Source organism: Saccopteryx bilineata, chromosome X (genome assembly GCF_036850765.1).
Source record: "Saccopteryx bilineata isolate mSacBil1 chromosome X, mSacBil1_pri_phased_curated, whole genome shotgun sequence".
Classification (NCBI taxonomy): Eukaryota; Metazoa; Chordata; class Mammalia; order Chiroptera; family Emballonuridae; genus Saccopteryx; species Saccopteryx bilineata.
The window spans coordinates 128,183,479-128,196,267 of record NC_089502.1 but is presented as its reverse complement, the minus strand read 5'-3'; the positions used below and the strand labels follow the sequence as shown (position 1 = coordinate 128,196,267).

General features: G+C 40.8%; 1 protein-coding gene across 9 annotated transcripts in view; it reads left to right on the top strand.

The window, feature by feature from the left end:
• Positions 1–7,360, top strand: part of ZFX (zinc finger protein X-linked) — an 80,877-nt gene extending 73,517 nt beyond the window's left edge. For all 9 annotated transcript variants that reach the window (XM_066250570.1, XM_066250571.1, XM_066250578.1 and 6 more), the window contains 3 exons: positions 226–378; positions 912–1,052; positions 1,885–7,360. In XM_066250570.1, coding sequence (XP_066106667.1) covers positions 226–378; positions 912–1,052; positions 1,885–3,068 — 1,478 coding nt within the window. In that variant the 3' untranslated portion in view covers positions 3,069–7,360. The remainder of the gene's footprint in view (positions 1–225; positions 379–911; positions 1,053–1,884) is intronic.
• The last annotated feature ends 5,429 nt before the right edge of the window (positions 7,361–12,789 follow it).

The following is a 12,789-nucleotide window of genomic DNA, read 5'->3' as shown; positions in this document are numbered from 1 at the left end:
ATGTGTGTTTAGAATGTTGCTTTAAAAATGAATTATGGTGACAACCAAGAAACGAATGATTCATTCAAATACTTAACTGTTGACTATGTGAAAGCAATGTTCTAGGTTTATAACGTTTGAACCTTCTTTCTACTTGTCTCTTAATTGAATTCATTTCAAATGATAGTATCTTTCCTGTGATCTCTGTAAACCTGGCCACAAAAGTTGATATAATTTTCTACCTAGATGTGGCTGAAATTGCTGATGAAGTTTATATGGAGGTGATTGTAGGAGAAGAGGATGCGGCAGCAGCGGCAGCGGCGGCTGCCGCACATGAACAGCAAATTGATGACAATGAAATCAAAACCTTCATGCCAATAGCGTGGGCAGCAGCTTACGGTACGTGGCTTTGCAGCTCTTAGGATAGAGGTGGTTCTTGAATGTGAATCCATGATTGAAAAATGGTTTCTGTGGTCTTAGGTTTCAGAAGTCCAAAATGCCAAGTACCCTGTAAGGGTTATTGGATTTGAACAGGAGTAGAAAAGAATATGAAATCTGCTTTTTGTCTTTATTTTTAACAGAATTTTCCTTCATGTGTATAGCACATAGAAGGAAGTATTGCAAGAAGTACACAGGCTTTCAAACTGCAATTCTTTATCTTGATTATATCAGGCCCGTGCCTTTTCAATGTTGGGAGACAACAGGGGAGTCCATGGGACAAAATGCTGGCATGGTTTTAGACTTGGCAGCGTGGCCATTTGTTCCGGTCTTGCTCTAATAAATGTGGTCATGAAACCCATTACCTAGAATGGGGAGTTTCTGTCATTCATGAGTATCATGGCTTACTTTTTGTTGTTGTAGTTAATAAAGAATCCCTAATTCTTTATAATTTATAATACAGTATGATTTTGTTTTTTAATGCGCATTGTTAGGTAATAATTCTGATGGAATTGAAAACCGGAATGGCACTGCAAGTGCCCTCTTGCACATAGATGAGTCCGCTGGGCTCGGCAGGCTGGCTAAACAAAAACCAAAGAAAAGGAGAAGACCTGATTCCAGGCAGTACCAAACAGGTGAGGGCCCACGAGTTCCACAGCGCAGCGTGCTGCGCGCTCTCAGGCGAAACTAGTATGATCCACAGGTGTTGTGATGGCATTGTAGCTGCTAGACCACGTGTAGCTTGGTGTATTGAAGTTAAAAAATACAATTTTAAGAATTCAGTGATATTCATGAATGATTTTCTTGGATAAAAAGAAACAGGGAATGGATCAAACACAGATGAGAAATTTCAAAACTCGGGTGGTTTTTATGTGGACATGAAAAGAAATCCCTCAAATATGTTACAAGTATTAACTCTTTTTTGAACTAATATATTTAAAGAATCTGATTATGTCAGTGGAAAGGAGGCATAATTTATAGAGCAGCAGGACAGGTACTTAGTTCATGTGACATTCCTGTCTATTCTTCTATGCCTACTTGCATATCAAAAATTTTATAGTCTATTTAAGCTTTACTGTAAATTGACATAAATTATGTTTTTTTAAGAATAACTCAAGCAGAACTTGTGATTATGGAACTATTTTTAAGAATAATTTCCCACTGATACCTAAATTGATAATAGCTTTTATCACTAGTTGATAGACGTTCCATATTTATTCATTTATTTTTTTTAAACTAGAGGGAGTGAGGCTGGTGTAGTCACACTGAACGAAGTCCAGACCAGGTCCCTCTTTATGACAAGGTTGCTATTTCTCTATGTTGAAAAATGGTAAAAGGAACGTTAAGCCCCAAATAGCTTAACTTAGGAATACTTCCCCGAGCTTCCGAGCACACCCTTTAAATTCTTGAAGAAACCAAAGCAGAACTTGGTTTGATCACTCGTGCACCTTTCTTTTTCTTCCTTAGCAATAATAATTGGCCCTGATGGACATCCCTTGACTGTCTATCCTTGCATGATTTGTGGGAAAAAGTTTAAGTCAAGAGGTTTTCTGAAAAGGCACATGAAAAATCATCCTGAACACCTTGCCAAGAAGAAGTACCGCTGTACCGACTGTGACTACACCACCAACAAGAAGCTAAGTTTACACAACCACCTGGAGAGCCACAAGCTGACCAGCAAGGCAGAGAAGGCCATCGAGTGCGATGAATGTGGGAAGCATTTCTCTCATGCTGGGGCTTTGTTCACTCACAAAATGGTGCATAAGGAAAAAGGAGCCAACAAAATGTACAAGTGTAAATTTTGTGAATATGAAACAGCCGAACAAGGGTTACTGAATCGTCACCTTCTGGCAGTCCACAGCAAGAACTTCCCTCATATTTGCGTGGAGTGCGGTAAAGGTTTCCGTCACCCTTCAGAGCTCAAAAAGCACATGCGAATCCACACCGGGGAGAAGCCGTACCAGTGTCAGTACTGCGAGTATCGCTCTGCAGACTCTTCCAACTTGAAAACGCATGTGAAAACCAAGCATAGTAAAGAGATGCCATTCAAGTGTGACATCTGTCTTCTGACTTTCTCAGATACCAAAGAGGTGCAGCAACATGCTCTTATCCACCAAGAAAGCAAAACACACCAGTGTTTGCATTGTGACCACAAGAGTTCGAACTCAAGTGATTTGAAACGACACATAATTTCAGTTCACACGAAGGACTACCCCCATAAGTGTGACATGTGTGATAAAGGCTTCCACAGGCCTTCAGAACTCAAGAAACACGTGGCTGCCCACAAGGGTAAAAAAATGCACCAGTGTAGACATTGTGACTTTAAGATTGCAGATCCATTTGTTCTAAGTCGCCACATTCTCTCGGTTCACACGAAAGATCTTCCGTTTAGATGTAAGAGATGTAGAAAGGGATTTAGGCAACAGAATGAGCTTAAAAAGCATATGAAGACACACAGTGGCAGGAAAGTATATCAGTGTGAGTACTGCGAGTATAGCACTACAGATGCCTCAGGCTTTAAACGGCATGTTATTTCCATTCATACGAAGGACTACCCTCACCGTTGTGAGTACTGCAAGAAAGGGTTCCGAAGACCTTCAGAAAAGAACCAGCACATAATGCGGCATCATAAGGAAGTGGGCCTGCCCTAACAGTACTTCTACAGACATTTGTGGAGATGTTGGCCTTGAAGCAGAGAATTCATTTTAAAGCCAATCATTCTCTTTCGCATACAATACTGTATATTGATTTACGCTGTGTAAAAATAGAATATTGCTTCTAGTTGACCTTTTTTTTTTAATTTTTTTTTACATTTTGTTTAATAGTGTGTTCTGAATTCTATTCAGTTTGTTTAATCAATGGGGAAAAGCAGCAACAAGCAGGTTTCTTTTAATGAAGTAGACCTTGCTTGTAGACTGAATTTTTCTACCTTATTAGTTTTGTATTTATTTAAATATTTACCTTGCTTACCTTGATGGTACTCTTCTAAGACCATTTAACTTAAAGTTAGGGGAACTTTAGATTGAGTCAACATGATTACTTTCAGATTAACTCTTTCCCCCCATAAATTTCTCACAATAAAATTGCCAGAGACATCTGCTAACATAAATGGGAGATTTACCAGTCAGGTCTAATTACGCTAACATGGAAGTCATTTACTTGTCTTGCTTAATCTTTTCAGACCACGTGACAGTGAAAGTTTCCATTGGAGCTTTTGCATCCCTGGCGTCGCTGAGTAAAGCACAGTGGCTGGGTTTGTGTTAGCTTTTCATTGTGTTTAGCGGACAAAATAGACTTTTGGGGGACTTTCTTTGGAGTAATTTCATCTTTTGTCAGCATAGCAAAGTTGAAAACTTTATTGAAAATTTTTGCTTGATCCTGTTGTATTTTGATTATTCTGTCTGTGCTGCTTTGTCTTGGAATGGTTGTGTGCTAAAAATGAGACTTATTGAGGACTGCATTTTGGAATTTCCTAGAGGTAATTTGTGGCTCATAGGATCTTTCGCAACTTTATATATGTAAATGTACCCTGAATTATATATATGCACATATATATATAAAACACGTATCTGTGTGTATCGCTTATTTTACATATTTATACACACAACTCCAAGTAGTAGTTGTTTAAAATCTATAATGAAAAGTATTAAATTTACAATAACATGAAAGATGCAGGGATGTATGAGAGCATTTTGTAAGTCATGCTCTTCAGAGAGACTACTCAGGTGAAGAATTAGAAGGAAAATAAGGACACTAGTATTTTTGAAGAGTAAAGGTATTTTCTTTTAAATATCTTTGGTAATTGAAAAAAAGAAGTTAAGATGTTTCTAGATAGAATGTTTTCATACAACTTCAGCTCCATGCCTTTATATTTTTCTGAAAAGCTAATGAGTATCCAGACAGACCTTCCTTGGTTCTCTCTGAGAGGCCCCGAGGGGCCAGTGTGTCACCAAGCCAGGGAGACCAGGAAGCGGCGGCTCCTGTACCAGAGATCGGGTGCTAGTTAGGATTACACTTGGCAAGCTCAGCCTGCTCCTGTTACTTCTTAGTTAGAGTTAGGAAACGTTTGAAAACTTGAACGTTCAAGTTGGCTTTGATTAGAACAGAAGATAAAGGTATGTTTTAAGTGCATGAAGAAAATCTGAGGCCTTATTTGGAACATCGAGTCTTTCACTGTTTTTGTTTTTCTTTGAGAGTTGACTTTTTACAAACAAGTCATAAATTCATAAGATGGATTCAGTTCATTGGAGTTTGAGTGCTAAGAAGAATTTTGGAGAACAGAAGGCGGTGTTTGGGGTCCTTAAATTGGCTGTCAGCACATGAGTACCTGGCATGTGGTGGGAAATTGAGGACTCTTCTTCCCACTTGCTAGCTGCCTTGCCACTTCATTATGGTGCTCTATTCTCTTTGTGCTTCTAGGTTTTTACCGTTCATCTTTCTTCTTGTTATTGAGATCTGTACTCAGAGTTTATAGGATTAGAAATCTGGATACTGGGTGTTTGGCAAGCCTCTGAAGTGCTGGACTGTTAGAGTCCAGTTCTCAGATGAAATACTTTAAGCTGGTATGAACTCCAACCTGAATGCCAGTCAAAACCACGGCACGGGCCTGTTCCAGTGGGAATGCCTGTGCCCTCTTGGCCTCCATAACGTGCTTCCTAAAAAAAAAAGTAACTTCAAATTGTGTGATTCATTGCCCTGTAGTACTATTCTTAAAAGCTCTGTCTGTTTTTTTGTGAGAACCTTTCAAATCTCCCTTATTCCCTCTCCCCAGAGGTAATGTAAAACACTTAAATGAAAGTAGAACTTTATTAATTTTAAAACATCCTATAAAATTAATACAGAAAATATAAATAATTGGTCATCCAACTATATTTTTTTAAATAAACTGAAAGATAAAGAACACAACATTTTACACACTTTATATTTCTCTTACATAGTCTGGAATCATACACAGTTCTTTTCTTTTTAAAGCACAATATTGAAACCTTTAAAAGGTATTTAAGGGTTTGGTCAAGTGAATATGGTAAAATGTATTTGTCTGTATAAAGAGAAAATGAAATTGTAGTCACTGTTATGTACTGACATTAGTTACAACCTAGTTTTAATTCTTAAAACAATTTTGATTAGCAAAGCTAAAAAAATTGATGTTTCAGTTAAATGTTTTAAAGAGGTACAGATTTTTACAAGGACATAATATAAGTTATTGTTCTGTAGAAATATCCTATTAAATATTGTATGTCCCTCCCTCTGTATACTTTGTAAAAAAAAGTAAAATGCATAAAAAGAAAATCATATAGGGATGTGTGACATTATTGTAATTGTGTACTTGAGAATAACGTGCAAAAATAAAAATCAGAATATTTTCCTGTTAATGAATGTTTAGTCTATTTCATACCAGTACTAAGTTAATGCTTTTTCTTAAGAAAAATATGTACAGTTTTTGTAAACCTAATAAACATCAAAAGCAGTGGATTATTTTCATTTCCCCATTTCTTAATTCCTTTTATGCAGCAATGAAATTCAAAATGCTTGATTGCTTTGAATTTTGTGACTTGAATGCAAATACTGATAATATTTCAGTCCTAGGAATTCACAAGTAATATTTCAGAGAAGTTAAGTGATTGGTGAGTCCTTTAATGAGCATGTTCTTGAAATTCCTTGTTTTTCTTTTATCTTCATAAAGGATTTGTTTTATTAGCATTTCCAGTTTTCCTGAGATAAATTTCCCTTGCATAAAGTAGTTTTCGAGAGCACTTAAAGTTCATTTCAGTATTAATCCATAGCAAATTGAATTGGTGGGTCTCGTCCCCGCCTCCGCAGCAGGAGCCCTGCCTAGTTACCCCTTTGTGCCCAGTTCAGAGCACTCTAGTAGACACTGACATACTAGTCATAGTGAAAATTGGAAGTTAGGTAAAAGGTACCAGGAGTCAAAAGAGAACGAGATAGATTTGAGTGACTGATTTTCAAAGATGAGATCCTGTTTATCTTCAGCTATGTAGGAATAAGTGTTTGCCTAATAGTTGAAACAGTAGATCAAAACTTGAGGTAAATGGTCCAGGGAACGTGATGAATGTCACTGTCCAGAGCCATAAATCAGACAAAAATCATAGCATGCCAAGAAACTCAGTTGTAATAGGATGCCTGACAGATGACATCGTACTGGTCTGTGATCTCAGGCGGTCCGGTCATGCATTGCTCTGTTCTCTGGGAATCTTGATATTAACAATTTCATTTACTTCCCACAAATTCTAGGATTCATGTAAAGAAAAGCATGACCAGTCCAAATCTTAAAGGGGTGCTGTTTCAGAGCAGTGGTTTTTAAGTGCTGTCCAACTTTTGGCCTCACCCCAGACTCGCTGAGTCGGGAAACTGGATGCAGGATCCCGTGATCTTGTGACTTAACAAGCCCTCCCAGTGATTCTGATGCATGCTCGAGTTTAGGAAACACCGTTTTAGAGCACTTGAGAAACACACATACACACAAAAGCCAGAAATAAGCAGTTGAAGGTGAAATGGGACTCCCAATTTATACCTTGGGTTTACCCCTTTTAAAGTGTGAGCCTGCCAGTCAGCAAACCCTTCAGCACACATACATGTAAATAGCCTAGGCTTCATAAGTCTCGTACGACCTCCCGAAGTTACACTCCTCGAAGGCGAACCGGACTCGGAGGAAGATTCAGCAAGTAAAAGAGAAGGGCTGGAAAGTGTGTGTGTTTAATTGGCTCAATGTTACTTAAGTAATTCATATCTGAAAACCCGTTTTACCACAATCTGTAGCTGTTTAGATAAGGTCAAATTAAGTTTGCCCTTTTGGGTCTTGTTTTGTCTTTTGTGTATATATTGTTTGCCTTTTTTCATAAAATAATTCCTGGATTTGTTATATATTGTTCCTGTTATTTTTGACATCTGCTATTGTTGTAAATAAATTCCTATTTTGTTTTAAGTTACCCTAGTGGAGTGTTGGCTGTAGACAAGGCACGCACATGTGCGCACACAGAAACGAGGAAACTTAAATCACACGGTTAATAAATTCCCAACACGGTGTAAGCTGGAAGTGATGTGACCCCATCTAGTTCAGTGCTTGGTGCAGCAATGGAAATATCACTGTTGTGTATAGGTATAATATCTGCACCTGCTCAGACTCTAAAATCACTTTCATGATTTCTGAGATGGAAATTCTTGGTCAACTAAGTTTGAGGTGAAACTCAAGAATGATTCTCCTTATTTGGTTTTTCCTATTCACTTGGTCCCATGTTACTTGTATTGCTGGCAACGATGAACACAGGGATGTGACATCGTAGTGACCTGCTGGTCCTGGAAGCCATTAGGATACTTTGCTACAGAGAACCTGCTTAGGAAGTATAGATGGCATGTATTCATTCATGATGTGAATTACCACAGAAATACAGTACCTAAATGCATTGACGAAAATAGAATAGTTAACAAACTATATTATGTTGCTTTCCAAGAGAGGCCAGTTTCTGCTTTTCCTTCAGGTTTGTCTTGTGCTTTAAAAGCAGAACCTATTTCCTTTTGCCTGGGCTTCTTTGAAAGAAAGGAAGGTTTTGTGAAGCCATCTGTTCGGGTTTTGGAGATTCTAATTGTACCCATCCTCCTCTCTGGGTTCTAACCACATTGAAAATAGAAACAAGAAACCACCAGTTGAGTTGTGTGACTTCACTTAGAAAAGTTGGGTTGGGAGACCCGGAGGCCCAATCTATTTCCCCGCAATGTAGGCCTTGACTGACGGAGCCAGTCGCTTGGTGTGGGGCCCTCCTTCCCCTCTGTGAGCTATTGGGAGACTGCTGGGTTTCCCACCAGAGAGACGGGACAAATGGACAAGAATGGCTGCAGTATTCTCCCCCGCACTTCCAGGCTGGGACTCGGGGAGGGCCTCATGAAATAATAAGGGCTAGTCCAAACCTGGGTGGCCCTCTGGCATTAGCCCACTAGCAAAGTGTGAGGTCATTTACCTTTAGCCTTGCATATACGTGTTTGTTTTCCCCTATTGACTTTTTTTTTAGATTGTTTAAAATTCATTTTTTTAGAGAGGAGAGAGAGAGGGAGAGAGAAAGGGAGAGAGAGGGAGAAGGGGTGAGGAGCGCCAACTCTGCTATGTGCCTTGACCAGGCAAACCCAGTGCTTCAACCCGGCGACCTCAGCATTCCAGGTCTCTGTTTTATCCACTGCGACACCACACGTCAGGCCTCTACTATTGACTTTTATTGTCCCCTCTTGGGGTAGTGGTTGTGGTAGAATTTCAAAGGTTTAGTTCCTGTTTCTCCCAGGGCACTATGCTTTAATTTTTCTTCAAAAACATAACTTCCAAAGGACAAATTTACTTAATTATAACAAAGATGGAAATTATTTTTAAATTGGTTTTCAGAGAAAAGGGGAGAGAGAGAAAAACTGATTTGTTGTTCCACTTATTTATGCGCTCATTGGTTGATTCTTGTATGTGCCCTGGCTGGGGATCGAACTCGCAACCTTGGCCTGTCAGAGCAACGCTTTAGCCAACTGAGCTACCCAGTGAGGGCCCAAAGACGGAAATCTTGCCAGTTATTTTTATTGCATGTTTTCATAACAACATTTGGGAAAATGATCACCCTTGAAGACACTGCTTTATTAAAGAGGTTGTTCATCTTTGTTCTTTTCCAATCTTAGTTCATACACATAAATCTTTTCTTCAGCTTGTAACCACAGCATTAATTTTATTGTGTCCAGCAATTTTCAAACATCAAGTGTTTTGATATCTATTCGTTTCTGTAGAATTTTTTTTTGAGAGAGAGAAAGAGGAAGGGAGATGAGAAGCATCAACTCGTAATTGCTTCATTTTAGTTATTCATTGATTGCTTCTCATACATGCCTTTACCAGGGGGCTAAAACCAAGCCAGTGACCCTTTGCTCAAGCCAGCGACCTTGGGCTCAAGCCAGTGACCTTGGGCTTCAAGCCAGTGACCATGGGATCATGTTGATGATCCCGTGCTCAAGCTGGCGAGCCTGTGCTCAAGCCACATGAGCCTGTGCTAAAGCTGGTGACCTCAGTGTCCTAGGTCAATGTTCTATATCCACTGTGCCACCACCGGTCCGGCTCTTTAGAATTTTTTAATGCACACTTTTTGGGGAGAATAGGGAAAGTTCAGAAGAGCACAAAGAGGAAAGTAAAATTCCTCTCCCCCTCAATCCTATTACCCAGAACATTATTATTATTTTTAAAACGTCTTTAAGTGGCCCTGGCCAGGTGACTCAGAGAATAGAGCATTATCCTGGCGCACCAAGATTGTGGGTTCAATCCTTGGTGAGGGCAGGTATGAGAAGCAACCAATGAGCACACAACTAAATGGAACAACTAAGTGGAACAATGAGTTGATGCTTTTCTCTCTTCCATCCTCCCTCCCTTCATCTCTCCCAAATCAATGGGAAAAAATTTTCTTTTTATATGTCTTCAGTGAATTTTAACTTTATTAAGATTTTCAATTGGGAAATACATTTTGTAACAAATGTACAATACAAAATAAGTGTAAAGACAAACTGATCTCAACCCCACACTTTCTCCAAGCCAATTTTCTTGAGCTAATCATACAGTGTGTCCGTAAAGTCATGGTGCACTTTTGACCGGTCACAGGAAAGCAACAAAAGACGATAGAAATGTGAAATCTGCACCAAATAAAAGGAAAACTCTCCCAGTTTCATACCTATTCAGTGCAGTTCGATGTGGGCTCATGCACAGATTTTTTAGGGCTCCTTAGGTAGCTATCCCGTATAGCCTCTACAGACTCGTCACTGACTGATGGCCTACCAAAACGGGGTTTCTCCACCAAACTGCCGGTTTCCTTCAACTGCTTATCCCACTGAGTAGTGTTATTCCTATGTGGTGGTGCTTCGTTATAAACGCGCCGATATTCATGTTGCACTTTGGTCGCGGATTTGAATTTAGCGAGCCACAGAATACACTGAACTTTCCTCTGTACCATCCACATCTCGACTGGCATGGCCGTGGGCTGCTCCACTGTCTACATGGTGTTACGTCATCATCTGCGCACATGCACATGCTGCCACATCATCCTACAGAAATTGGGAGGGTTTTCCTTTTATTTGATGCAGATTTCACATTTCTATTGTCTTTTGTTGCTTTCCTGTGACCGGTCAAAAGTGCACCATGACTTTACGGACACACTGTAGTTAACAGACTGCGCCTTCCTTCCATGCTCATACAAACCCGTACAAAGATAGATACGACGAGAGAGCACAGGCTCGCCAGGTTTTGGGGGGATTTCACTTTTTTTTTTTTACTAAAATGAGATTACACATCTTTGCAAGTTACTTAATATATCTGTCCCCCCCGAACAGTGGACCGAGCTTCATCTTGTTCTCTCTTTCTTTTTCGAGAGAGAGAAAAAGAGAGAAGGGGTGAGGGGAGAGAGAATGAGGAGCATTAACTTGTTGCTTCATTTCAGTTGTTCATTGATTGCTTCTCATACGTGCCTTGACCCGGGGGCTCAAGCCAAGCCAGGGAACCCTTGCTCAAGCCAGCGACCTTGGGCTCAAGCCAGCGACCATGGGGTCATGTCTATGATCCCACACTCAAGCCAGTGACCCTGTGCTCAAGGTGTCAGGGCACACTCAAGCCAGTGACCCTGTGCTCAAGGTGTCAGGGCACACTCAAGCCAGTGACCCTGTGCTCAAGGTGTCAGGGCACACTCAAGCCAGTGACCCTGTGCTCAAGGTGGCAGGGCACACTCAAGCCAGTGACTCCGCACTCAAGGTGGCATGTCATGCTCAAGCCAAGGAGCCCGAGCCCGTGCTCTAGCTGGTGACATTGGGGTTTTGAACGGAGCCTATGGGGCAGCTGTGTTAGGCTTGCTTGAGAGTTTACCAGCTACAAGCATTCTGCTTGATTAGTGCGTGAGCACATGGCAGAGGCACGTGTGCATAGCCTAGATAAGGCTATGGGTGCTTCCAGTGGGCGGCGATTTTCCCAGATACTTCTCCCTCCATCGTGAGGTGTGGTGTTCCTTGCTCCCTTCCCCTTACTGCGAATAGCAGGTTTTCCTTTGTTTATTAGCTCTTTCCCATTGTTGTTTATTTGCTCACCTGTCCTTGTGAGCCTCCAATAAATGGGTATGGCCCAACATTTTTGGTCTCTGCAGTTCCTCTACCGCAGGGGTCTCAAACTCAACTCAGCATGTGGGCCGCAGAGCAAGATCACAGCCGTTCGGCGGGCCGCACTAGGTCTACAAAAGGCAACTGTTACGCAACACTTTTCTCACTGCAGTTGAAAACAAAAAAAAATCAGTACAACAAGCACAATCGTACATGCAGTTTACTCAGTGTCACAAAACGACCAGAAACTGTAGTTCGCATCACAACTGCTGTTAACTAAGCTAATATCTAGCTAGGATGCTAGAGAAATGAAAAATACAAGTAGGCCCCTAGGCTTACTTAATTTTATCCAATATATTTTGAACTTCGTGGATTAGTCTGCGGGCCGCACAAAATTGTTCAGTGGGCCGCATGCGGCCCACGGGCCACAAGTTTGAGACCCCTGTTCTACCGTCTGCCTGGATTCAGTGAGAACCAGCCTGGCCTCGGCCCTCAGTGTCCAGGGTAGATACTCTATTCTCTGTGCCAACACTGGTCAGGCAATCTCATTCTCTTTAATAGCTGAATAACTTCCCAGAAATTGGACCCACCGTAATTTAGCCAGCCATTTCCCCTTTGATGGACATTTAGATTGTTTCCAGTTTTCTGCCACTACACAAAAGCTAGAATAACTATTGTCATGGATATAAATAATCCTTACATACTTGGGCTTCGGTTTCTGTAGGACAAATTCCCCCAAGATGCGATTGCCAGGGAAAAGAATATGTGCTATTTTAAAACTGTTACTAGACATTATCAGATTACTTTTTCGTTAGAATGTGAATTCCAGGAGCACAGGGATTTTTGTGTTTTGTTTGTTGCCATTCACCCACGGTGTGTAGCTGGTGTTAAGGAAACACTTGTTGGACGTTGAGGTTTTCGGGGTTGTAGCAATTCATTCTCCCAGAGCAGTATACAGAAGGGCCCATCCCCCCAGTGTTAGAAGCAGTGGGTGTTAGAGCCAATAACATCACAGATAAGAAAACCGCTCTCTCCCCATGCCATCGTTGTTTCAATCTGCTTTGAGCAGGCTCCTGGTGGAGTTAAATAATACTTTCACATGCCTCATAGCCAGAGGCGGATTGAACGCGGGCGCACTGGGCGCACACCCTGGGCCCCGTCTTCTGAAGGGCCCCACAAAACCCCAACTTTACACTTTTTTCTAATGACACCAAGTTTGGTTTCATATGTGCAATTTTAACATTAATAGTACATAATATTTTTTTCCTT